The following is a 25,436-nucleotide window of genomic DNA, read 5'->3' as shown; positions in this document are numbered from 1 at the left end:
ACACCCCTCCCTATCTCTGTAACCTCCTCCAGCCCCTACACCCCTCCCTATCTCTGTAACCTCCTCCAGCCCCTACACCCCTCCCTATCGCTGTAACCTCCTCCAGCCCCTACACCCCTCCCTATCTCTGTAACCTCCTCCAGCCCCTACACCCCTCCCTACTTCTGTAACCTCCTCCAGCCCCCTACACCCCTCCCTATCTCTGTAACCTCCTCCGGCCCCTACAACCCTCCCTACCTCTGTAACCTCCTCATGCCCCTACACCCCTACCTATCTCTGTAACCTCCTCCAGCCCCTACAACCCTCCCTCTCTCTGTAACCTCCTCCAGCCCCTACACCCCTCCCTCTCTCTGTAAGCTCCTCCAGCCTCTACACCCCTCCCTATCTCTGTAACCTCCTCCAGCCCCTACACCCCTCCCTATCTCTGTAACCTCCTCCAGGCCCTACACCCCTCCCTATCTCTCTAACCTCCTCCAGCCCCTACACCCCTCCCTATCTCTGTAACCTCCTCCAGCCCCTCCAACCCTCCCTATCTCTGCAACCTCCTCCAGCCCCAACAACCCTCCCTATCTCGTAACCTCCTCCAGCCCCTACAACCCTCCCTATCTCTGTAACCTCCTCCAGCCCCTACACCTCTCCCTATCTCTGTAACCTCCTCCAGCCCCTACACCCCTCCCTATCTCTGTCACCTTCTCCAGCCCCTACACCCCTCCCTATCTCTGTAACCAACTCCAGGCCCTACAACCCTCCTTTTCTCTGTAACCTCCTCCAGCCCCTACAACGCTCCCTATCTCTGTAAACTCCTATAACCCTCCCTATCTCTGTAACCTCCTCCTCCAGCCCCTACAGCCCTCCCTATCTCTGTAAACTCCTACGCCTACAGCCCTCCCTATCTCTGTAACCACCTCCAGCCCCTACAACCCTCCCTATCTCTGTAACCTCTTCCAGCCCCTACAACCCTCCCTATTTCTGTAACCTCCTCCAGCCCCTACACCCCTCCCTATCTCTGTAACCTCCTCCAGCCCCTACAACCCTCCCTATCTCTGTAACCTCCTCCAGCCCCTACAACCCTCGCTATCACTGTAACCTGATGGATGGGGACGAGGTGTTGGTGAGGGGTGTTGGAGGTTCAGATTCTGCTGGGCCTGTATGGACAAGGTTGCGAATTGGCCAGTAGCCACTGGGACTGTGGGGTGTTGCTCACACACCTTGCCACCAGTTGCATTGGCAATATGTCTGGAGAGGAGGCAAAGTGAAAGAGGTTGCAGGAGATTCCAAAAGGAGAGTTGTAGGGAGTTACAGAGATAGGGAAGGTTGTAGGGGCTGGAGGAGGTTACAGAGATAGGGAGGGGTGTAGGGGCTGGAGGAGGTTACAGAGATAGGAAGGAGTGTAGGGGCTGGAGGAGGTTACAGAGATAGGGAGGGGGAGCAGCCCATGGAGGGATTTGAAGATGAGAATTTGAAGATGGAGATGTTGTTGGCCTGGCTGCCAGAAGAGGCCAGTGGGACAGGGGCTGGTGGTGAAAGTTGGACGGGATGGCCGACAGTGTAATGCAGAGACTTGTGAGGCCAAATGCCCCAGCATGCCCCCCCCACCCCCCGAGACTATCTGAGGTTAGCCGATGAGTGGGATGTTGGGCTGTGAGTGAGAACCCTTCGACACAGAGCTGCTGTGGGATGAGGACATTCCCTGTTGCAGGGAGGGGTGTGGACTCCGATAGATTCTCGTGGCGTTCAGTGCGGAGTTAGTTGTGGCTCTGTGGTGGGGAGACGGAGGTCAGGTCAGCCCTGATGTAACTGAATAGCGAGGACAGGCTGGGGAACAATGAACGGCCTCCTCCTGACCCCCGTGAAGCGCCTTGCAGTTGGTTTACAGAGCGCCGATGTACAGACTTCTTCCAATGCTCACTTTGCAGGAGACGATTGAGAGGAAGGATCAGGAACACGTGGAGCACGTCAAACAGCTGGGGGAGGAGCATGTCGCCGAGTTACAGGTACAGCCGAGCTGGGAGACGTGGGCACGGCCGCTAGGAGAGCTGGGGGACAGGGCTGGAACCCCGCCGGGAGACACCGCGCCAGGAGACACTGCGCGCCCATAACCGAGCCGGGAGACACGGCGCGCCCGTAACCGAGCCGGGAGACACCGAGCGCCCGTAACCGCGCCAGGAGACACTGCGCGCCCGTAACCGAGCCGGCAGGCACGGCGCGCCCGTAACCGAGCCGGCAGGCACGGCGCGCCCGTAACCGAGCCGGCAGGCACGGCGCGCCCGTAACCGAGCCGGCAGGCACGGCGCGCCCGTAACCGAGCCGGCAGGCACGGCGCGCCCGTAACCGAGCCGGCAGGCACGGCGCGCCCGTAACCGAGCCGGCAGGCACGGCGCGCCCGTAACCGAGCCGGCAGGCACGGCGCGCCCGTAACCGAGCCGGCAGGCACGGCGCGCCCGTAACCGAGCCGGCAGGCACGGCGCGCCCGTAACCGAGCCGGCAGGCACGGCGCGCCCGTAACCGAGCCGGCAGGCACGGCGCGCCCGTAACCGAGCCGGCAGGCACGGCGCGCCCGTAACCGAGCCGGCAGGCACGGCGCGCCCGTAACCGAGCCGGGAGGCTCCAGTCCTCTTTGACCTCAGATTCTCATTTTCCAGACCACACTGCAGACCCCTCCACCCCCAATCCCTACCTCCCTGACTCTCGCCAGGGTCTGCGACCCACCTGGCACCTTCCCTGCACCACACCCAGTCGTCACACAGCAGCCAGAAGTAGGTGGAATATTCAGCCAGAGGCTGCATCGCTTTTTGGAGCCAAGCCTCCAATTATCTCCTCCTGGCGTCGGCCCCACTCCCACACGTATTTCAACCGGAGTCATAGGAAGCAGCAGGAATCCTGGCTGACGCTTGTATCAGGCCCCTGTTCAACTCAGCCCCACACCCCCCCTCTGTCCATCCTGACCTCCCTCTCTGACTCTCTGGCTCTGCCCGTCCCCCCTGGTGCCCCACCCCCTCCCCGGCACTCTGCCCCTGCCTCTCCCCCCACCTCGGCGGCCTGCCCCCACCTCCCCCTGCGGGTGTTAATGAAGCCCCACATTACCGTGAGGTGTTTGTTATCACCTGATCTCGGGGGCGTGTCTGAGAGAAGCCGTCAGTGCTGAACGTGACAGGAGGACACTTGGCAATTGCAAGTTCGCTTTGCCTTTTTTGCATTAATAGCACCAGTCGTTTTTATAATTTGCTATTAATCTCCCTCAAGCAGGACCTTTAAATAGAAATTACTCAAAACAATCATTCTGACATGAGCTCACTGCGTTTCCAAAGGTCAGGGTCATGGTCCAATAACCCAGACCCAACACTCCCAGTGCAGTTACTGAGGGAGCGCTGCACTGTCGGAGGGTCAGTGCTGAGGGAGCACCGCACTGTCGGAGGGTCAGTGCTGAGGGAGCGCCGCACTGTCGGAGGGTCAGTGCGGAGGGAGCGCCGCACTGTCGGAGGGTCAGTGCTGAGGGAGCACACGCTGTCGGAGGGTCAGTGCTGAGGGAGCGCCGCACTGTCGGAGGGTCAGTGCTGAGGGAGCGCCGCACTGTCGGAGGGTCAGTCCTGAGGGAGCACCGCACTGTCGGAGGGTCAGTGCTGAGGGAGTGCCGCACTGTGGGAGGGTCAGTGCTGAGGGAGAGCCGCATTGTCGGAGGGTCAGCGCTGAGGGAGCGCCGCACTGTCGGAGGGTCAGCGCTGAGGGAGAGCCGCACTGTCGGAGGGTCAGCGCCAAGGGAGCGCCTTTTTGGATGAGACAGTAAACCAAGTCTGCCCTGTCAGGTGGGTGTGAAAGATCCCTTGGCCGCTATGGAACAAGAAAAGGGGCGGTGCCAAGGGAAGGGTGGGTGGGGAAATTCTCCCCGGCGTCTCGCGGCCAACCTTGGCCCCTCAACCAACATCAGTTCCAAACAAATCGCAGGGGATCCGGTTGTTACTATGTCACTGTTGGTGGGATCTTGCTGTGCACGTATCAATGGCTGGCGACTGACATGCCGCCTGGGACTTACCCATTATCCGATCACGGTTTTGTTGAACACTGACGAATTCAGACCGTTAACGCTGCTGTATCTTCTGCCCCTTACCATACCCCGTGGGCCAGGCGAAGGAGCAGGATAGAGATAGCGTTCAGGAGGCTCTGGCTCGCACAGAGAGCGAGAAGGATCAGCACACGGAGACCATCGCCAAACTCCGCCAGGTACGGTGAGGCAGACTGCCTACCCCCCCCCCCCCCGCCCCCCCACCCGGCCCTCTGCCTTCCGGTCACATTTCAATCCCTCGGGCTCGGTAGAAGGGGGTGGTGGGGGGTGGGGGGTGGGGGGGTTTGGGGGGGTGGGGGTTGGGGTGGGGTGGTGGGGGGTGGTGGGGGGTAGGGCTGTGCTGGGGGGTGGTATTCCTCTCAGGGTGTGGGTGAATGGGCAGAGAGAGACAGACTAGAGGAGGCCATTCAGCCCTTCCTCGAGCCTGTTACACAGGAACAGGAGGAGGCCATTCAGCCCCTCTCGAGCCTGTTACACAGGAACAGGAGGAGGCCATTCAGCCCCCCTCTTGAGCCTGTTACACAGGAACAGGAAGAGCCCATTCAGCCCCTCTCGAGCCTGTTACACAGGAACAGGAGGAGGTCCATTCAGCCCCTCTGGAGCCTGTTACACAGGAACAGGAGGAGGCCATTCAGCCCCCTCTCGAGCCTGTTACACAGGAACAGGAGGAGGTCCATTCAGCCCCTCTGGAGCCTGTTACACAGGAACAGGAGGAGGCCATTCAGCCCCTCTCGAGCCTGTTACACAGGAACAGGAAGACCCCATTCAGTCCCCACTGGAGCCTGTTACGTAGGAACAGGAGGAGGCCATTCAGCCCCTCTCGAGCCTGTTACACAGGAACAGGAGGAGGCCATTCAGCCCCTCTCGAGCCCATTACACAGGAACAGGAGGAGGCCATTCAGCCCCTCTCGAGCCTGTTACACAGGAACAGGAGGCCATTCAGCCCCTCTCGAGCCTGTTACACAGGAACTGGAGGAGGCCATTCAGCCCCATTCACCTGCCCTTTAGCTTCACGCTGAGCTCTTGCTTGGTTGTTGGAAAGGAGGTGTTTGAGCTTGGGAGCTGGTTCTGCCAATGTTACCTGGGCGTTGGGAGCCCATTTCCTGCTTCCATCGTGAACCCTTCCCTAGCCATGGCTGTCAGCGTGCCCGCCTCGGGTCGTGGTTCTTGTGGGGATGGTACTAAGCGGAGTCTGTCTCCTTTTTTTTTAATCATTCCACTCCCACCCGTCCCCACCCCTCCCCCACCACAGGAAATCAAGGATACAGTGGATGGACAGCGAATTCTGGAGAAGAAGGGGAGCTTTGCGGTGAGTTTGGAAGGGTAGGGAACTGAGTCTGTCTTGCTAAGGGCCATTTCAGAGGGGCAGTTAACAGTCAAGCCCCCACCTCGCTGTGGGGTCTGGAGTCACCTGTAGGCCAGACCGGGTAAGGACGGCAGATTTCCCTCCCTGAAGGGGCGTGAGTGACCCAGATGGGGTTCTCACAACAATCGACGATGGTCACCATCGCTGAGACTTGGCTTCCAACTCCGGATTTTATTCGCTGAATTTAAATTCCACCAGCGGCCAGGGTGGGATTTGAACCCATGTCTCCCCCCACCCCACCTCAAGAGCATTAGCTTCTGGATTACTAGCCCAGTGACATTGAGGGGAAGGCCGTGGCCTCGTGATATTGTCGCTAGACTAGCTAAAAAGTCTAAAAGAAACGGAACTGGACAGATCACCACATCAGCATCAAGCTAGGCACCAGAAACAGCAACAACAATCTCAGCCCTGTCAACCCTGCAAACTCCTCCTTCCCAACGTCTGGGGGCTAGTGCCAAAACTGGGAGCGCTGTCTCGCAACAGCCTAACAGTCATCCTCATGGGATCATACCTTACAGATAATGTCCCAGACACCAGCATCACCATCCCTGGGTATGTCCTGTCCCACCAGCAGAACAGACCCAGCAGAGATGGCTGCGCAGTGGGATACAGTCAGGAGGGAGTTAACCTGGGAATCCTCAACATCGACTCTGGACCCCATGAAGTCTCTCAGCATCAGGTCAAACACGGGTAAGGAAACCTCCTGCTGATTCCCACATACCGCCCTCCCTCAGCTGATGAATCAGTGCCCCTCCTCCACGTTGAACACCACTTGGAGGAAGCACTGAGGGTGGTGAGGGTGCAGAATGTACTCTGGGTGGGGGACTTCAATGTCCATCACCAAGAGTGGCTCGGTAGCACCCCTACTGACCGAGCTGGGTGAGTCCTAAAGGACATAGCTGCTAGACTGGGTCTGCAGCAGGTGGTGAGGGAACCAACAAGAGGGAAAAACATACTTGACCTCATCCTCACCAACCTGCCAGCCGCAGATGCATCTGTCCAGGACACTATTGGTAGGAGTGACCACCGCACAGTCATTGTGGAGACGAAGTCCCACCTTCACATTGAGGATACCCTCCATCGTGTTGTGTGGCACCACCACTGTGCTAAATGGGATAGATTTCAAATAGATAAAGCAACTCAAGACTGGGCACCCATGAGGTGCTGTGGGCCATCAGCAGCAGCAGAATTGTACTCAAACACAATCTGTAAACTCATGACCCAGCATATCCCCCTCTCTACCATTACCATCCAGCCAGGGGGTCAACCCTGGTTCAATGAAGAGAGCAGGAGGACATGACAGGAGCATCACCAGGCATATCTAGAAATGAGGTGTCAACCTGGTGAAGCTATAACACAGCACTACTTGTGTGCCAAACAGCATAAGCAGCAAGGGATAGACAGAGCTAACACAACTCACTGGAGGTGGAGGCTCCACAAATACCCCCATCCTCAATGATGGGGGAGCCCAGCACATCAGTACAAAAGATAAGGCTGAAGCATTTGCTACAATCTTCAGCCTGAAGTGCCGAGTGGATGATCCATCTCGGCCTCCTCCGGAGGTCCCCAGCATCACAGATGCCAGTCTTCAGCCAATTCAGTTCACTCCATGTGATATCAAGAAATGGCTAAAGGCACTGGATACTGCAAAGGCCTTGACAATATTCCAGCAATAATACTGAAGACTTGTGCTCCAGAACCTGCCGCGCCCCTAGCCAAGCTGTTCCAGTGCAGCTACAACACTGGCATCTACCCGGCTATGTGGAAAATTGCCCAGGTATGTCCTGTACACAAAAAGCAGGACAAATCCAACCCGGCCAATTACCGCCCCATCAACCGACTCCATCATCAGTAAAGTAATGGAAGGGGTCATCGACAGTGATATCAAGTGGCACTTGCTTAGCAATAACCTGCTCACTGATGCCCAGTTTGAGTTCTGCCAGGGCCACTCAGCTCCTGACCTCATTACAGCCTTGGTTCAAACATGGACAAAGTGCTGAACTCCTGAGGTGAGGGGAGAGTGACTGCCCTTGACATCAAGGCAGCATTTGACTGAGTGTGGCATCAAGAAGCCCTGGCAAAACCGGAGTCAATGGGAATCAGGGAAAACTCTCTGTGGGTTGGAGTCATACCTAGCACAAAGGAAGATGGTTGTGGTTGTTGGAGGTCAGTTATCTCAGCTCCAGGACATCACTGCAGGAGTCCCTCAGGGTAGTGTCCTCGGCCCAACCATCTTCAGCTGCTTCATCAATGACCTTCCTTCCATCGTAAGGTCAGAAGTGGGGATGTTCACTGATGGTTGCACAATGTTCAGCACCATTCGTGACTCCTCAGATACTGAAGCAGTCCATGTCCAGATGCAGCAAGACCTGGACAATATCCAGGCTTGGGCTGACAAGTAACAAGTAACATTCACACCACACAAGTGCCAGGCAATGACCATCTCCAACAAGAGAGAATCTAACCATTGCCCCTTGACATTCAATGGCATTACCATCACTGAATCCCCCACTACCAACATCCTGAGGGTTACTATTGGCCAGAAACTGAACTGGACCAGCCATATAAATACTGAGGCTACAAGAGCAGCTCAGAGGCTGGGAATCCTGCGGAGAGTAACTCACCTCCTGACTCCCCAAAGCCTGTCCACCATCTACAAGGCACAAGTCAGGAGTATGATGGAATACTCCCCACTTGCCTGGATGAGTGCAGCTCCCACAACACTCAAGAAGCTCGACACCGTCCAGGACAAAGCAGCCCCGCTTGATCGGCACCCCATCCACAAACATTCACTCCCTCCACCACCGACGCACAGCGGCAGCAGTGTGTGTACCATCTACAAGATGCACTGTAGCAACTCGCCAAGGCTCCTTCGACAGCGCCGCCCAAACCCACCACCTCTACCACCTAGAAGGACAAGGGCAGCAGACACATGGGGAACACCACCACCTGCAAGTTCCCCTCCGAGCCCCTCACCATCCTGACTTGGAAATATATCGGCCGTTCCTTCACTGTCGCTGGGTCAAAATCCTGGAACTCCCTCCCTAACAGCGCGGTGGGTGTACCTACACCACACGGACACAATCCTGGAACTCCCTCCCTAACAGCACGGTGGGTGTACCTACACCATACGGGACACAATCCTGGAACTCCCTCCCTAACAGCGCGGTGGGTGTACCTACACCACACGGGACACAATCCTGGAACTCCCTCCCTAACAGCACTGTGGGTGTACCTACACCACACGGACACAATCCTGGAACTCCCTCCCTAACAGCACGGTGGGTGTACCTACACCACACGGACACAATCCTGGAACTCTCTCCCTAACAGCGCGGTGGGTGTACCTACACCACACGGACACAATCCTGGAACTCTCTCCCTAACAGCGCGGTGGGTGTACCTACACCACACGGACACAATCCTGGAACTCCCTCCCTAACAGCACGGTGGGTGTACCTACACCACACGGACACAATCCTGGAACTCCCTCCCTAACAGCGCGGTGGGTGTACCTACACCACACGGACAGAATCCTGGAACTCCCTCCCTAACAGCACGGTGGGTGTACCTACACCACACGGGACACAATCCTGGAACTCCCTCCCTAACAGCGCGGTGGGTGTACCTACAACACACGGACACAATCCTGGAACTCCCTCCCTAACAGCACGGTGGGTGTACCTACACCACACGGACACAATCCTGGAACTCCCTCCCTAACAGCGCGGTGGGTGTACCTACACCACACGGACACAATCCTGGAACTCCCTCCCTAACAGCGCGGTGGGTGTACCTACACCACACGGACACAATCCTGGAACTCCCTCCCTAACAGCACGGTGGGTGTACCTACACCACACGGACACAATCCTGGAACTCCCTCCCTAACAGCGCGGTGGGTGTACCTACACCACACGGACACAATCCTGGAACTCTCTCCCTAACAGCGCGGTGGGTGTACCTACACCACACGGACACAATCCTGGAACTCCCTCCCTAACAGCACGGTGGGTGTACCTACACCACACGGACAGAATCCTGGAACTCCCTCCCTAACAGCACGGTGGGTGTACCTACACCACACGGGACACAATCCTGGAACTCCCTCCCTAACAGCGCGGTGGGTGTACCTACACCACACGGACACAATCCTGGAACTCTCTCCCTAACAGCGCGGTGGGTGTACCTACACCACACGGGGACACAATCCTGGAACTCCCTCCCTAACAGCACGGTGGGTGTACCTACAACACACGGACACAATCCTGGAACTCCCTCCCTAACAGCGCGGTGGGTGTACCTACACCACACGGACACAATCCTGGAACTCCCTCCCTAACAGCGCGGTGGGTGTACCTACACCACACGGGGACTGCAGCGGCTCAAGGAGGCGGCTCACCACCACCTTCTCAAGGGGCAATTAGAGATGGGCAATAAATGCTGGGCCCAGCCAGCGACACCCACATCCTGTGAATGAATAGAAACAGTTTAATGCCAAGCCCCTGTCTCCGCACAAGCAGCTGCTGCAGCCTAATCAGGTGTCAGCGAGCGGCAGCGTTTCAAACCTCGCACCTCGCAGCTCAGACTCGGGCAACCCTTTCACCGTCAGTGGCCGGGGGTTCAGGACCCGACACGGCTGCTGCAGCCTGGGGGGAGGGGGAGCAGAGCTAAGCCCCTGGCCCTTCCCACGGAGGGGGTGTGGGGGTGAGGGTTAGGGATGGGGTGGTTAACCAGCCCTGGCGAGGCTACAGATTTCTGCCTGTGCACAGGCCGCGGGCGGGGAAGGTGCGGGTGCCAAGGCGGGATCTTGCCGGAGCTGTGATGCTTCTGTAGCCGAACAGCCGCCATCACTCTCGGCAGCAGGCGGCGGGGGTTGTGGCTTGTCGGGGGGTGGTGGGGGGGGGAGGGGGCGGCATCAGTCAGCCCGGTTCTGCCCTCGGTTGGCATGTTGCAGGCACCGATCAGTGGCACTGGCAGCAGCCGGGTTGCCAAGTTCGTGGGTGGCGGCATGGGTTAGGGGGGGTGCATTGCCTCGCCCAGGAGGAGAGTGGACGCAGAGTTGCTTCCCGAACCGGGACCACGAGCGGCACCGGCACCTCGCCCATCTTCCCCCCCCGACGCATGGTTTCACGTTGGCAGGAAGAGGAGTTGTACTCATCCTGGTGTGTCCCGCACTCCTGACCCTCTGCATCCTCTGCTTGCAGCTCAAGGACCTGAAGAGGCAGCTGCACCTGGAGCGTAAGAGGGCCGACAAACTCCAGGAGCGACTGCAGGAGATCCTGACCAACACCAAGTCACGCACAGGTAGCGGCGCCCGTCCGTCGCAGGGGGTGGCATTCCCACAGCAGGCCCTGCTGGCGAGGGGCAGGGGAAAGGGCTAATGCTGTGGCGCAGGGAATAGACTCTGGTTCTCTGTGCCAGTCAGGTGAAGGGGTTAACAATCTCTGGGATTGGGCTGTGCCCGTTTGTGGGGGAGGAGGGAAAGGTGAAGGGGTTAACATTCTCTGGGATCGGGCTGTGCCCATCGGGGGTGGGGGAGGTGAAGGGGTTAACACTCTCTGGGATCGGACTGTGCCTGTCGGGAGGACAGGTGAAGGGGTTAACGCTCTCTGGGATTAGACTGTGCCCGTCAGGGGGACAGGTGAAGGGGTTAACGCTCTTTGGGATCGGACTGTGCACGTCGGGAGGACAGGTGAAGGGGTTAACGCTTCTGGGATCAGACTGCGCCTGTCGGGGGACAGATGAAGGGGTTAACGCTTTCTGGGATCGGACTGTGCCCATTGGGGGGGACAGGTGAAGGGGTTAATGCTCTTTGGGATCGGACTGTGCCCGTCGGGGGGACAGGTGAAGGGATTAACACTCTCTGAGATCGGACCGTGCCCGTCGGGTTGGAGGTGAAGGGGTTAACACACTCTGGGATCGGTCTGTGCCCATCGGGGGGACAGGTGAAGGGGTTAATGCTCTCTGGGATCGGACTGTGCCAGTTGGGGGAGGGGGTGAAGGAGTTAACACTCTCTGGGATCGGACTGTGCCTGTCAGGGTGGGGGGAGGTGAAGGGGTTAACACTCCCGGGGATCGGACTGTGCCCTTCGGGAATGGGGGAGGTGAAGAGATTAATGCTCTCTGGGATCGGACTGTGCTTGTCGGGGGGGAGGTGAAGGGGTTAACACTCCCGGGGATCGGACTGTGCCCGTCGGGGGGGAGGTGAAGGGGTTAACGCTCTCTGGGATCGGTCTGTGCCCGTCGGGGGAAAGGTGAAGGGGTTAACGCTCTCCGGGATCGGACTGTGCCCTTCGGGGGGAGGTGAAGGGGTTAACGCTCTCTGGGATCGGACTGTGCCCGTTGGGGGGGGGGCGAGGTGAAGGGTTTAATGCTCTCTGGGATTGGACTGTGCCCTTCGGGGGGGGAGGTGAAGGGGTTAACGCTCTGGGATCGGACTGTGCCCGTCGGGGGGGGAGGTGAAGGGGTTAACGCTCTCTGGGATCGGACTGTGCCAGTCGGGGGGAGGTGAAGGGGTTAACACTCTCTGGCATCGGACTGTGCCCATTGGGGGGAGGTGAAGGGGTTAACACTCTCTAGGATCGGACTGTGCCCTTTGGGAGGGGGGGTGAAGTGGTTAACGCTCTCTGGGATCGGACTGTGCCCGTCGGGGGGGAGGTGAAGGGGTTAACGCACTCTGGGATCGGACCGTGCCCGTCGGGGGGGGAGGTGAAGGGGTTAACGCTCTCTGGGATCGGACTGTGCCCTTCGGGTGGGGGGGAGGTGAAGGGGTTAACGTTCTCTGGGATCAGACTGTGCCCGTCGGAGGGGGAGGTGAAGGGGTTAACGCTCTCTGGGATCAGACTGTGCCCGTCGGGGGGGAGGTGAAGGGGTTAACACTCTCTGGGATTGGACTGTGCCCTTTGGGAGGGGGGTGAAGGGGTTAACGCTCTCTGAGATCGGACTGTGCCCTTTGGGAGGGGGGAGGAGGTGAAGGGGTTAACACTGGGATCGGACTGTGCCCTTCAGGGGGGAGGTGAAGGGGTTAACACTCTCTGGGATCGGACTGTGCCCTTCAGGAGGGGGGGAGGGGGTGAAGGGGTTAACACTCTCTGGGATCGGACTGTGCCCGTTGGGGAAGGTGAAGGGGTTAACGCTCTCTGGGATTGGACTGTGCCCGTCGGGGGAGAGGTGAAGGGGTTAACGCTCTCTGGGATTGGACTGTGCCCTTTGGGAGGGAGGTGAAGGGGTTAACGCTCTCTGGGATTGGACTGTGCCCTTCAGGTTGGAGGTGAAGGGGTTAACGCTCTCTGGGATCGGACTGTGCCGGTCAGGGGGGAGGTGAAGGGGTTAAGGCTCTCTGGGATCGGACTGTGCCCTTTGGGAGGGGGCTGAAGGGGTTAACGCTCTCTGGGATCGGACTGTGCCTTTTTGGAGGGGGGGAGGGGGTGAAGGCGTTAACGCTTTCTGGGATCGGACTGTGCCCTTTGGGAGGGGGGGAGGAGGTGAAGGGGTTAACACTGGGATCGGACTGTGCCCTTCGGGGGGGAGGTGAAGGGGTTAACACTCTCTGGGATCGGACTGTGCCCTTTGGGGGGGGAGGTGAAGGGGTTAACACTCTCTGGGATCGGACTGTGCCCTTCGGGAGGGGGGGAGGGGGGTGAAGGGGTTAACACTCTCTGGGATCGGACTGTGCCCGTTGGGGAAGGTGAAGGTGTTAACGCTCTCTGGGATTGGACTGTGCCCGTCGGGGGGGAGGTGAAGGGGTTAACGCTCTCTGGGATTGGACTGTGCCCTTTGGGAGGGAGGTGAAGGGGTTAACGCTCTCTGGGATCGGACTGTGCCCTTCAGGTTGGAGGTGAAGGGGTTAACGCTCTCTGGGATAGGACTGTGCCGGTCAGGGGGGAGGTGAAGGGGTTAAGGCTCTCTGGGATCGGACTGTGCCCATCGGGAGGGGGGAGGGGTGAAGGGGTTAACGCTCTCTGGGATCGGACTGTGCCCGTCGGGAGGGGGGAGGGGTGAAGGGGTTAACGCTCTCTGGGATCGGACTGTGCCCGTCGGGAGGGGGGAGGGGGTGAAGGGGTTAACGCTCTCTGGGATCGGACTGTGCCCGTCAGGAGGGGGGAGGGGTGAAGGGGTTAACGCTCTCTGGGATCGGACTGTGCCCGTCGGGGGGGAGGTGAAGGGGTTAACGCTCTCTGGGATCGGACTGCGCCCATCGGGAGGGGGGAGGGGTGAAGGGGTTAACGCTCTCTGGGATCGGACTGTGCCCGTCAGGAGGGGGGAGGGGGTGAAGGGGTTAACGCTCTCTGGGATCGGACTGTGCCCATCGGGAGGGGGGAGGGGTGAAGGGGTTAACGCTCTCTGGGATCGGACTGTGCCCTTCGGGAGGGGGGAGGGGGTGAAGGGGTTAGCGCTCTCTGGGATCGGACTGTGCCCGTCGGGGGGGAGGTGAAGAGGTTAACGCTCTCTGGGATCGGACTGTGCCCGTCGGGGGGGAGGTGAAGGGGTTAACGCTCTCTGGGATCGGACTGTGCCCATCGGGAGGGGGGAGGGGTGAAGGGGTTAACGCTCTCTGGGATCGGACTGTGCCCGTCGGGGGGGGAGGTGAAGGGGTTAACGCTCTCTGGGATCGGACTGTGCCCGTCGGGGGGGAGGTGAAGGGGTTAACGCTCTCTGGGATCGGACTGTGCCCGTCGGGGGGGAGGTGAAGGGGTTAACGCTCTCTGGGATCGGACTGTGCCCATCGGGAGGGGGGAGGGGTGAAGGGGTTAACGCTCTCTGGGATCGGACTGTGCCCATCGGGAGGGGGGAGGGGTGAAGGGGTTAACGCTCTCTGGGATCGGACTGTGCCCGTCAGGAGGGGGGAGGGGTGAAGGGGTTAACGCTCTCTGGGATCGGACTGTGCCCGTCGGGAGGGGGGAGGGGGTGAAGGGGTTAGCGCTCTCTGGGATCGGCCTGTGCCCGTCGGGGGGGAGGTGAAGGGGTTAACGCTCTCTGGGATCGGACTGTGCCCGTCAGGAGGGGGGAGGGGTGAAGGGGTTAACGCTCTCTGGGATCGGACTGTGCCCTTCGGGAGGGGGGAGGGGGTGAAGGGGTTAGCGCTCTCTGGGATCGGACTGTGCCCGTCGGGGGGGAGGTGAAGAGGTTAACGCTCTCTGGGATCGGACTGTGCCCGTCGGGGGGGAGGTGAAGGGGTTAATGCTCTCTGGGATCGGACTGTGCCCATCGGGAGGGGGGAGGGGTGAAGGGGTTAACGCTCTCTGGGATCGGACTGTGCCCGTCGGGGGGGGAGTGAAGGGGTTAACGCTCTCTGGGATCGGACTGTGCCCATCGGGAGGGGGGGAGGGGTGAAGGGGTTAACGCTCTCTGGGATCGGACTGTGCCCGTCAGGAGGGGGGAGGGGTGAAGGGGTTAACGCTCTCTGGGATCGGACTGTGCCCTTCAGGTTGGAGGTGAAGGGGTTAACGCTCTCTGGGATAGGACTGTGCCGGTCAGGGGGGAGGTGAAGGGGTTAAGGCTCTCTGGGATCGGACTGTGCCCTTCGGGAGGGGGGAGGGGGTGAAGGGGTTAACGCTCTCTGGGATCGGACTGTGCCCGTCGGGAGGGGGGAGGGGGTGAATGGGTTAACGCTCTCTGGGATCGGACTGTGCCCGTCGGGGGGGAGGTGAAGGGGTTAACGCGCTCTGGGATCGGACTGTGCCTGGCCGCTGGAAAATGGGGGTTGCGATCGACCCCGGCTGCAGCTGATGAACCGCTCGCCCCTCGTCTGTCCCACTCTCCCCACCCGAACCTGACCCCTACCCGTCAGCTTAATCCTCTACCCCCTGCCCACCGCCCCCAACTTCCTGCCCTCTGGGTGAACGGGACCAGGGGAGCTCGACCTTGAGCTGCTCGGAGGATGGGGAGGTTTCGAGGGTGGACCCCCTCCCGCCCAGTCTCCGCTCCCCGTGGCCGATACCCCAAGGCATCCGGGAGCCGGAGAGAGGGTGGATCCGGGAGCCGGAGAGAGGGTGGATCCGGGAGCCGGAGAGAGGGTGGATCCGGGAGCCGGAGAGAGGGTGGATCCGGGAGCCGGAGAGAGGGTGGATCCGGGAGCCGGAGAGAGGGTGGATCCGGGAGCCGGAGAGAGGGTGGATCCGGGAGCCGGAGAGAGGGTGCATTCCGGGAGCCGGAGAGAGGGTGGATCCGGGAGCCGGAGAGAGGGTGGATCCGGGAGCCGGAGAGAGGGTGGATCCGGGAGCCGGAGAGAGGGTGGATCCGGGAGCCGGAGAGAGGGTGGATCCGGGAGCCGGAGAGAGGGTGGATCCGGGAGCCGGAGAGAGGGTGGATCCGGGAGCCGGAGAGAGGGTGGATCCGGGAGCCGGAGAGAGGGTGGATCCGGGAGCCGGAGAGAGGGTGGATCCGGGAGCCGGAGAGAGGGTGGATCCGGGAGCCGGAGAGAGGGTGGATCCGGGAGCCGGAGAGAGGGTGGATCCGGGAGCCGGAGAGAGGGTGGATCCGGGAGCCGGAGAGAGGGTGGATCCGGGAGCCGGAGAGAGGGTGGATCCGGGAGCCGGAGAGAGGGTGGATCCGGGAGCCGGAGAGAGGGTGGATCCGGGAGCCGGAGAGAGGGTGGATCCGGGAGCCGGAGAGAGGGTGGATCCGGGAGCCGGAGAGAGGGTGGATCCGGGAGCCGGAGAGAGGGTGGATCCGGGAGCCGGAGAGAGGGTGGATCCGGGAGCCGGAGAGAGGGTGGATCCGGGAGCCGGAGAGAGGGTGGATCCGGGAGCCGGAGAGAGGGTGGATCCGGGAGCCGGAGAGAGGGTGGATCCGGGAGCCGGAGAGAGGGTGGATCCGGGAGCCGGAGAGAGGGTGGATCCGGGAGCCGGAGAGAGGGTGGATCCGGGAGCCGGAGAGAGGGTGGATCCGGGAGCCGGAGAGAGGGTGGATCTGGGACAGCTGGGAGCCGGAGAGAGGGTGGATCCGGGAGCCGGAGAGAGGGTGGATCCGGGAGCCGGAGAGAGGGTGGATCTGGGACAGCTGGGAGCCGGAGAGAGGGTGGATCCGGGAGCCGGAGAGAGGGTGGATCCGGGAGCCGGAGAGAGGGTGGATCCGGGAGCCGGAGAGAGGGTGGATCCGGGAGCCGGAGAGAGGGTGGATCCGGGAGCCGGAGAGAGGGTGGATCCGGGAGCCGGAGAGAGGGGTGGATCCGGGAGCCGGAGAGAGGGTGGATCCGGGAGCCGGAGAGAGGGTGGATCCGGGAGCCGGAGAGAGGGTGGATCCGGGAGCCGGAGAGAGGGTGGATCCGGGAGCCGGAGAGAGGGTGGATCCGGGAGCCGGAGAGAGGGTGGATCCGGGAGCCGGAGAGAGGGTGGATCCGGGAGCCGGAGAGAGGGTGGATCCGGGAGCCGAGAGAGGGTGGATCCGGGAGCCGGAGAGAGGGTGGATCCGGGAGCCGGAGAGAGGGTGGATCCGGGAGCCGGAGAGAGGGTGGATCCGGGAGCCGGAGAGAGGGTGGATCCGGGAGCCGGAGAGAGGGTGGATCCGGGAGCCGGAGAGAGGGTGGATCCGGGAGCCGGAGAGAGGGTGGAACCGGGAGCCGGAGAGAGGGTGGAACCGGGAGCCGGAGAGAGGGTGGATCCGGGAGCCGGAGAGAGGGTGGATCCGGGAGCCGGAGAGAGGGTGGATCTGGGACAGCTGGGAGCCGGAGAGAGGGTGGAGCCGGAGAGAGGTTGGATCCGGGAGCCGGAGAGAGGTTGGATCCGGGAGCCGGAGAGAGGGTGGATCCGGGAGCCGGAGAGAGGGTGGATCCGGAGCCGGAGAGAGGGTGGATCCGGGAGCCGGAGAGAGGGTGGATCCGGGAGCCGGAGAGAGGGTGGAACCGGGAGCCGGAGAGAGGGTGGATCCGGGAGCCGGAGAGAGGGTGGATCCGGGAGCCGGAGAGAGGGTGGATCCGGGAGCCGGAGAGAGGGTGGATCCGGGAGCCGGAGAGAGGGTGCATTCCGGGAGCCGGAGAGAGGGTGCATTCCGGGAGCCGGAGAGAGGGTGCATTCCGGGAGCCGGAGAGAGGGTGGATCCGGGAGCCGGAGAGAGGGTGGAACCGGGAGCCGGAGAGAGGGTGGATCCGGGAGCCGGAGAGAGGGTGGATCCGGGAGCCGGAGAGAGGGTGGATCCGGGAGCCGGAGAGAGGGTGGATCCGGGAGCCGGAGAGAGGGTGGATCCGGGAGCCGGAGAGAGGGTGGATCCGGGAGCCGGAGAGAGGGTGGATCCGGGAGCCGGAGAGAGGGTGGATCCGGGAGCCGGAGAGAGGGTGGATCCGGGAGCCGGAGAGAGGGTGGATCCGGGAGCCGGAGAGAGGGTGGATCCGGGAGCCGGAGAGAGGGTGGATCCGGGAGCCGGAGAGAGGGTGGATCCGGGAGCCGGAGAGAGGGTGGATCCGGGAGCCGGAGAGAGGGTGGATCCGGGAGCCGGAGAGAGGGTGGATCCGGGAGCCGGAGAGAGGGTGGATCCGGGAGCCGGAGAGAGGGTGGATCCGGGAGCCGGAGAGAGGGTGGATCCGGGAGCCGGAGAGAGGGTGGATCCGGGAGCCGGAGAGAGGGTGGATCCGGGAGCCGGAGAGAGGGTGGATCCGGGAGCCGGAGAGAGGGTGGATCCGGGAGCCGGAGAGAGGGTGGATCCGGGAGCCGGAGAGAGGGTGGATCCGGGAGCCGGAGAGAGGGTGGATCCGGGAGCCGGAGAGAGGGTGGATCCGGGAGCCGGAGAGAGGGTGGATCCGCGAGCCGGAGAGAGGGTGGATCCGGGAGCCGGAGAGAGGGTGGATCCGGGAGCCGGAGAGAGGGTGGATCCGGGAGCCGGAGAGAGGGTGGATCCGGGAGCCGGAGAGAGGGTGCATTCCGGGAGCCGGAGAGAGGGTGGATCCGGGAGCCGGAGAGAGGGTGGATCCGGGAGCCGGAGAGAGGGTGGATCCGGGGGCCGGAGAGAGGGTGGATCCGGGAGCCGGAGAGAGGGTGGATCCGGGAGCCGGAGAGAGGGTGGATCCGGGAGCCGGAGAGAGGGTGGATCCGGGAGCCGGAGAGAGGGTGGATCCGGGAGCCGGAGAGAGGGTGCATTCCGGGAGCCGGAGAGAGGGTGGATCCGGGAGCCGGAGAGAGGGTGGATCCGGGAGCCGGAGAGAGGGTGGATCTGGGACAGCTGAGAGCTGGAGAGCGGGTGGATCTGCCGTGCACCTTTCCCCCCTCTTTCTAAGCAATGGCTGGCTCTCTCGGGCAGCACCGACATCCCAACAACACCGTGTAAGCGAGCCCCAGGCCCGAGGGGCAGCACTGAGGCTCGCTGCAAAATAATAATTCACCCAGAACAGAGACCCTCCCACCCAAGGCTGCTCTCCCTCTCTCGCTCTCCCGCTCGCTCTCCCGCTCGCTCTCCCGCTCGCTCTCCCGCTCGCTCTCCCGCTCGCTCTCCCGCTCGCTCTCCCGCTCGCTCTCCCGCTCGCTCTCCCGATCGCTCTCCCTCTCGCTCTCCCGATCGCTCTCCCGCTCGCTCTCCCTCTCTCCCGCTCGCTCTCCCTCTCCCTCTCCCTCTCCCTCTCGCTCTCCCTCTCCCTCTCCCTCTCTCTCTCCCTCTCGCTCTCCCTCTCGCTCTCCCTCTTGCTCTCCCTCTCGCTCTCCCTCTTGCTCTCCCTCTCGCTCTCCCTCTCGCTCTCCCTCTCGCTCTCCCTCTCGCTCTCCCTCTCGCTCTCCCTCTCGCTCTCCCTCTCGCTCTCCCTCTCGCTCTCCCTCTCGTTCTCCCTCTCGCTCTCCCGCTCGCTCTCCCTCTCCCTCTCTCTCTCCCGCTCGCTCTCCTGCTCGCTCTCCCGCTCGCTCTCCCGCTCGCTCTCCCGCTCGCTCTCCCTCTCTCTCTCCCTCTCTCTCTCCCTCTCTCTCTCCCTCTCTCTCTCCCTCTCTCCCTCTCTCTCTCCTGCTCTCTCTCCCTCTCTCTCTCTCCTGCTCGCTCTCCCTATCGCTCTCCCTCTCTCTCTCCTGCTCTCTCTCCCTCTTGCTCTCCCTCTCTCTCTCTCTCCTGCTCTCTCTCCCTCTCTCTCTCCCTCCCTCTCTCCCTCCCTCTCTCCCTCCCTCTCTCCCTCCCTCTCTCCCTCCCTCTCTCCCTCTCTCTCTCCTGCTCGCTCTCCCTATCGCTCTCCCTCTCTCTCTCTCCCGCTCTCTCTCCCTCTTGCTCTCCCTCTCTCTCTCTCTCCTGCTCTCTCTCCCTCTCTCTCTCCCTCCCTCTCTCCCTCCCTCTCTCCCTCCCTCTCTCCCTCCCTCTCTCCCTCCCTCTCTCCCTCCCTCTCTCCCTCCCTCTCTCCCTCCCTCTCTCCCTCTCTCTCTCCTGCACTCTCCCTCTCTCTCTCCCTCTCGCTCTCGCTCTCCCCCTCTCCCTGTCTCGCTCTCTCTCTCTCTCTCGCTCTCCTCCTCTCTCTCCCTCTCTCGCTCTCTCTCTCTCCCTCTCGCTCTCCCCCTCTCTCTCCCCCTCTCTCTCCCCCTCTCTCTCCCCCTCTCTCTCCCTCTCTCGCTCTCCCTCTCTCGCTCTCCCTCTCTCGCTCTCCCTCTCTCGCTCTCCCTCTCTCGTTCTCCCTCTCTCGCTCTCCATCTCTCGCTCTCCATCTCTCGCTCGCCCTCTCTCGCCCTCTCTCGCTCTCCCTCTTGCTCTCCCTCTTGCTCTCCCTCTTGCTCTCCCTCTCGCTCTCCCTCTCGCTCTCCCTCTCGCTCTCCCTCTCGCTCTCCCTCTCGCTCTCCCTCTCGCTCTCCCTCTCGCTCTCCCTCTCGCTCTCCCTCTCGCTCTCCCTCTCGCTCTCCCTCTCGCTCTCTCTCCTGCTCTCTCTCCCTCTCTCTCTCCTGCTCTCTCTCCCTCTCCCTCTCTCTCTCCTGCTCTCTCTCCCTCTCCCTCTCTCTCCTGCTCTCTCTCCCTCTCCCTCTCTCTCCTGCTCTCTCTCCCTTTCCCTCTCTCTCTCCTGCTCTCTCTCCCTCTCCCTCTCTCTCTCCTGCTCTCTCTCCCTCTTCCTCTCTTCCTCTCCCTCCCTCTCTCTCCCGCTCGCTCTCCCTCTCGCTCTCCTGCTCTCTCTCCCTCTCCCTCTCTCTGTCTGTCTCTCCCTCTTGTTCTCTTCCCTCTCCCTCTCTTTCTTTCTCTCTCCCTCTCTTTCTTTCTCTCTCCCTCTCTTTTTCTCTCTCCCTCTTTCTTTTTCTCTCTCTCCCTCTTTCTTTCTCTCCCTCCCTCTCTTTCTTTCTCTCTCTCTTTCTCTCTTGCTCTCTCTCCCTTTCTTTTTCTCCCTCTCCCTCTTTCTTTCTCACTCCCTCTTTCTCTCTCTCCGTCTTTCTTTTTCTCACTCTCTCTCTTTCTTTCTCTCCCTCCGTCTCGCTTTCTTTCTCTCCCTCCCTCTTTCTTTCTTGCTCTCTCTCTTTCTTTCTCTCTCTCTCTCTCCCTCCTCCCCCTCTCCCTTTTCCTCATTCCGTCCCTCTCTCACCCACTGAGAGATTTCTGGGGCCTTGCATTCTCCCCTGATCTGTCTTTCCAAACTGGTGAGACGAGTGGTGGTGAGAAAAATTCATGAGTTCCACTTAGCCTTGCAACTCGGTGGATATCTCCCTGCAGCTGACCGATAACAACTTGCATTTCTGTCACTCCTGTAACATGGTAAAACATGGCAGGAAGCACTTCCATCAATCAGTTTGACATGAAGCCTCCCAGAGATATCCGGACAGATAAGAAGTGGGTTTGTAACAAGCGTCTTAAAGGTAGAGAGAGAGAGAGAGGGGCGGAGAGGTTTAAAGAGGAGGGAATTCCAGAGCTTAGGGCCCCAGGCAGCTGAACACCTAACAAAGCGATGTCCAAAACCAGCCAGTCACTGATAAATCCGGTCGGGAATATGGGAGAACCTTCTCCCAGACAGTGGGGAGAATGTGCAATTGGATCCCACAGGGAGTGGTTGGGGTGAATAGTGTCCATGTGCTTAAGGGAATCCCGAATCGAACAGGATCGGCTCTTCTGTCTCAGAGAGGTTTCACCTTTCACGGAAATGCAGCTCTCGTTACTTCAGCACTCATTGACTGACAGAGGTCCTCAGTCTGAGCACTGTTTCTAAAATTCTCGTCCGTGTGTCTAAATCCATCTGTGGCCTTGCCCTCCATCCCAACTCTCCCTCCCTATCCCTCGAACCTCCTCCAGCCCCTACACCCCTCCCTATCTCTGTAACCTCCTCCAGCCCCTACACCCCTCCCTATCTCTGTAACCTCCTCCAGCCCCTACAACCCTCCCTATCTCTGTAACCTCCTCCAGCCCCTACACCCCTCCCTATCTCTGCAACATCCTCCAGCCCCTACACCCCTTCCCTATCTCTGTAACCTCCTCCAGCCCCTACACCCCTCCCTATCTCTGTCACCTCCTCCAGTCCCTACACCCCTCCCTATCTCTGTAACCTCCTCCAGCCTCTACACCCCTCACTATCTCTGTAACCTCCTCCAGCCCCTACAACCCTCCCTATCTCTGTAACCTCCTCCAGCCCCTACAACCCTCCCTATCTCTGTCACCTCCTCCAGTCCCTACACCCCTCACTATCTCTGTAACCTCCTCCAGCCCCTATAACCCCTCCCTATCTCTGTAACCTCCTCCAGCCCCTATAACCCCTCCCTATCTCTGTAACCTCCTCCAGCCCCTACACCCCTCCCTATCTCTGTAACCTCCTCCAGTCCCTACAACCCTCCCTATCTCTGTAACCCCCTCCAGCCCCCGACAACCACCTCCCGACCCCTCGATTGCTATCGCTGCACCATTGATGGCCGTGCCTTGTGTAGAGATTACAACGAAGAAACAGGCCATTCAGCCCCCTCTACTTCATCTCCCCCTATCCCCCTATCCTTGTATCCCTTTCCCCCTCGTGTTTATCCAGCCTGCCCCTTCCCCTTAAACACATCGAGACGATTCACCTCAACCCCTCCCTGTGGGAGCGAGTTCCATATTCTCCCCGCTCTCTGGGTAAAGACCTTTCTCCTGGATTCCATCCACCTCCCCCCCGCCCCCGGTGAGTTTATCAGTGACTGTCTGTCTAGTTTTAGACATCCCTCAGTTAAGTCTTCAGGTGCCTGGGGGCCTAAGCTCTGGAATTCCCTGCCTTGCCCGCTCACCCCGTCTTGCTCGCCCTGTCTCACCGTCTCGCTCGCCCCGTCTCGCTCGCCCCGTCTCGCCCGTCTCACTCGCCCCGTCTCGCCCCGTCTCGCCCATCTCGCTCGCCCCGTCTCACCATCTCGCCCGCCCCGTCTCACCGCCTCGCTCGCCCCGTCTCGCCCGCCCCGTCTCGCCCGCCCCGTCTCGCCCGCCCCGTCTCGCCCGCCCCGTCTCGCCCGCCCCGTCTCGCCCGCCCCGTCTCGCCCGCCCCGTCTCGCCCGCCCCGTCTCGCTCGCCCCGTCTCGCCCGCCCCGTCTCACCCGTCTCGCTCGCCCCGTCTCGCCCGTCTCACTCGCCCCGTCTCACCCTCACTCGCCCCGTCTCGCCCGTCTCGCTCGCCCCGTCTCACCGTCTCGCCCGCCCCGTCTCGCCCTCCCCGTCTCGCCCTCCCCGTCTCGCCCTCCCCGTCTCGCCCTCCCCGTCTCGCCCTCCCCGTCTCGCTCGCCCCGTCTCCCCGTCTCGCCCGCCCCGTCTCGCCCGCCCCGTCTCGCCCGCCCCGTCTCGCCCGCCCCGTCTTGCTCGCCCCGTCTCCCCGTCTCGCCCGCCCCGTCTCCCCGTCTCGCTCGCCCCGTCTCCCCGTCTCGCTCGCCCCGTCTCCCCGTCTCGCTTGCCCCGTCTCCCCGTCTCGCCCGCCCCGTCTCGCCCGCCCCGTCTCGCCCGCCCCGTCTCGCCCGCCCCGTCTCGCCCGCCCCGTCTCGCCCGCCCCGTCTCGCCCGCCCCGTCTCGCCCGCCCCGTCTCGCCCGCCCCGTCTCGCCCGCCCCGTCTCGCCCGCCTCGCTCGCCCTGTCTCGCTCGCCCTGTCTCGCTCGCCCCGTCTCGCTCGCCCTGTCTCGCTCGCCCCGTCTCTCTTGCCCCGTCTCCCCGTCTCGCTTGCCCCGTCTCCCCGTCTCGCCCGCCCCGTCTCCCCGTCTCGCCCGCCCCGTCTCGCCGTCTCGCCCGCCCCGTCTCGCCGTCTCGCCCGCCCCGTCTCGCCGTCTCGTCCGCCCCGTCTCGCCGTCTCGTCCGCCCCGTCTCGCCCGCCCCGTCTCGCCCGCCCCGTCTCGCCCGCCCCGTCTCGCCCGCCCCGTCTCGCCCGCCCCGTCTCGCCCGCCCCGTCTCGCCCGCCCCGTCTCGCCCGCCCCGTCTCGCCCGCCCCGTCTCGCCCGCCCCGTCTCGCCCGCCCCGTCTCTCCGTCTCGCCCGCCATGTCTCCTGTTGAATTACCTGGTTGATTTCAGTGAGGTGGAGACTGGCCGATGGCCCCACAGCTCGAGGCCTGGTTACCTCCAGCCTGCCTGATCTTCCACCCAGATTTGACCCGTGACCCCAGCTGTGGCCTTCTCTTTCAGGCCTGGAGGACCTGGTTCTGGCAGAGATCAGCTCCCCGAGCCGAGCACAGACTGGAGACGGAAGCAGCATCTCCTCCTACAGTTACCGGGAAGCGATGAAAGAGGGAGCATCAAGCAGCAAGGTGGGTGATGGCGCGGGACTGGTTAAATGTTCCCCCTACCCCGAATCCATGAACAGCTGGGACCAGACTCTGCCCCCAGGCCCAGTTAGATTTGATGCACCTCTCCCCACTAACTCTGTCCCCAGCACCGGATCACACAAGGTGCTTGATCTGAGACACCTGCATCAGCGCTGAGGGAGCGCCGCACTGTCGGAGGGTCAGTGCTGAGGGAGCGCCGCGCTGTCGGAGGGTCAGTGCTGAGGGAGCACCGCGCTGTCGGAGGGTCAGTGCTGAGGGAGCGCCGCACTGTTGGAGGATCAGTGCTGACGGAGCGCCGCGCTGTCGGAGGGTCAGTGCTGAGGGAGCGCCGCACTGTCGGAGGATCAGTGCTGGGGGAGCGCCGCAGTGTCAGAGGGTCAGTGCTGAGGGAGCGCCGCACTGTCAGAGGGTCAGTGCTGACGGAGCGCCGCGCTGTCGGAGGGTCAGTGCTGAGGGAGTGCCGCACTGTCGGAGGGTCAGTGCTGAGGGAGCGCCGCACTGTCGGAGGGTCAGTGCTGAGGGAGCGCCGCACTGTCAGAGGGTCAGTGCTGAAGGAGCACCGCACTGTCAGAGGGTCAGTGCTGAGGGAGCTTGAGTAGAGCAATGGAGGAGTTGGGGGGAGCAGGGTGGTGGATTCTGCCCAATAGGCTCCTATTTTAAGCTGAGGAGCCCTCTCACCTTGTGCACGGCTCCCTCGATAGTCAGCGCGTGGCTTCTCTGATGTGAACAATGATTCCTATCATCTCTCTCTGTCTGTCTCGCTCTCTCTCTCTCTCTCTCTCTCTGGTTCAGTCTCGAGCTTGCTTGCTCTCTCTCACGCTCTCCCTCTCTCTCTCTCTCACACACACACACACACACACACACACACACACACACACATACAAACTCCCACATACAAACTCCCACTATCTCTCTATCCTGACCCACAGTCTAACACGGGCAGTCCCCAGTCCCAGCGACCGGCCGACCTCTCTGATGACGAGATCTCTGACCTCTTCCATCGACTTGCTGAGGCTCAACAGGAGAAGTGGATGTTGGAGGAAAAGGTGAGCTGTTCAGAGAGGGAGGGGCGGAGGGGGCGAGGGAGGAGGGGGAGGGGCGCGTGGGGGCGAGGGAGTGGACGGGAAAGGGTGTGCGGCGGCGAGGGAGGGGAGGGGGGAGGGGCGCGAGGGCGAGGGAGGGGAGGGGACCACGTGGGAGTGGAGGGGACGAGGGAAGCTGGAGATGGGAAGGGTTGAGGATATCCGTCCAGTGATATAACCGCTACACTCCCGTACCCCGGATTAATAGTCCAGTGATATAACCGCTACACTCCCGTACCCAGGATTACTAGTCCAGTGATATAACCGCTACACTCCCGTGCCCCGGATTAATAGTCCAGTGATA

The 25,436-nt window shown here is 61.8% G+C and overlaps 1 protein-coding gene across 1 annotated transcript; it reads left to right on the top strand.

Moving 5' to 3' along the window:
• Positions 1 to 1,883: 1,883 nt before the first annotated feature.
• LOC121274216 (GRIP1-associated protein 1-like) lies at positions 1,884 to 25,096 on the top strand (the record flags this gene model as incomplete). The annotated part of the gene is made up of 6 exons (XM_041181415.1): positions 1,884 to 1,994; positions 4,123 to 4,218; positions 5,313 to 5,369; positions 10,634 to 10,733; positions 23,911 to 24,032; positions 24,980 to 25,096. Coding segments are annotated over exons 1-6 (603 nt in total), but the record flags the coding sequence as incomplete, so codon positions are not given.
• Between the last annotated feature and the right edge of the window lie 340 nt (positions 25,097 to 25,436).

The sequence above is a fragment of the Carcharodon carcharias genome, assembly GCF_017639515.1.
Source record: "Carcharodon carcharias isolate sCarCar2 chromosome 35 unlocalized genomic scaffold, sCarCar2.pri SUPER_35_unloc_25, whole genome shotgun sequence".
Lineage (NCBI taxonomy): Eukaryota > Metazoa > Chordata > Chondrichthyes > Lamniformes > Lamnidae > Carcharodon > Carcharodon carcharias.
The sequence above is the reverse complement of the archived record's forward strand: the minus strand, read 5'-3'. Positions and strand labels throughout refer to the sequence as shown.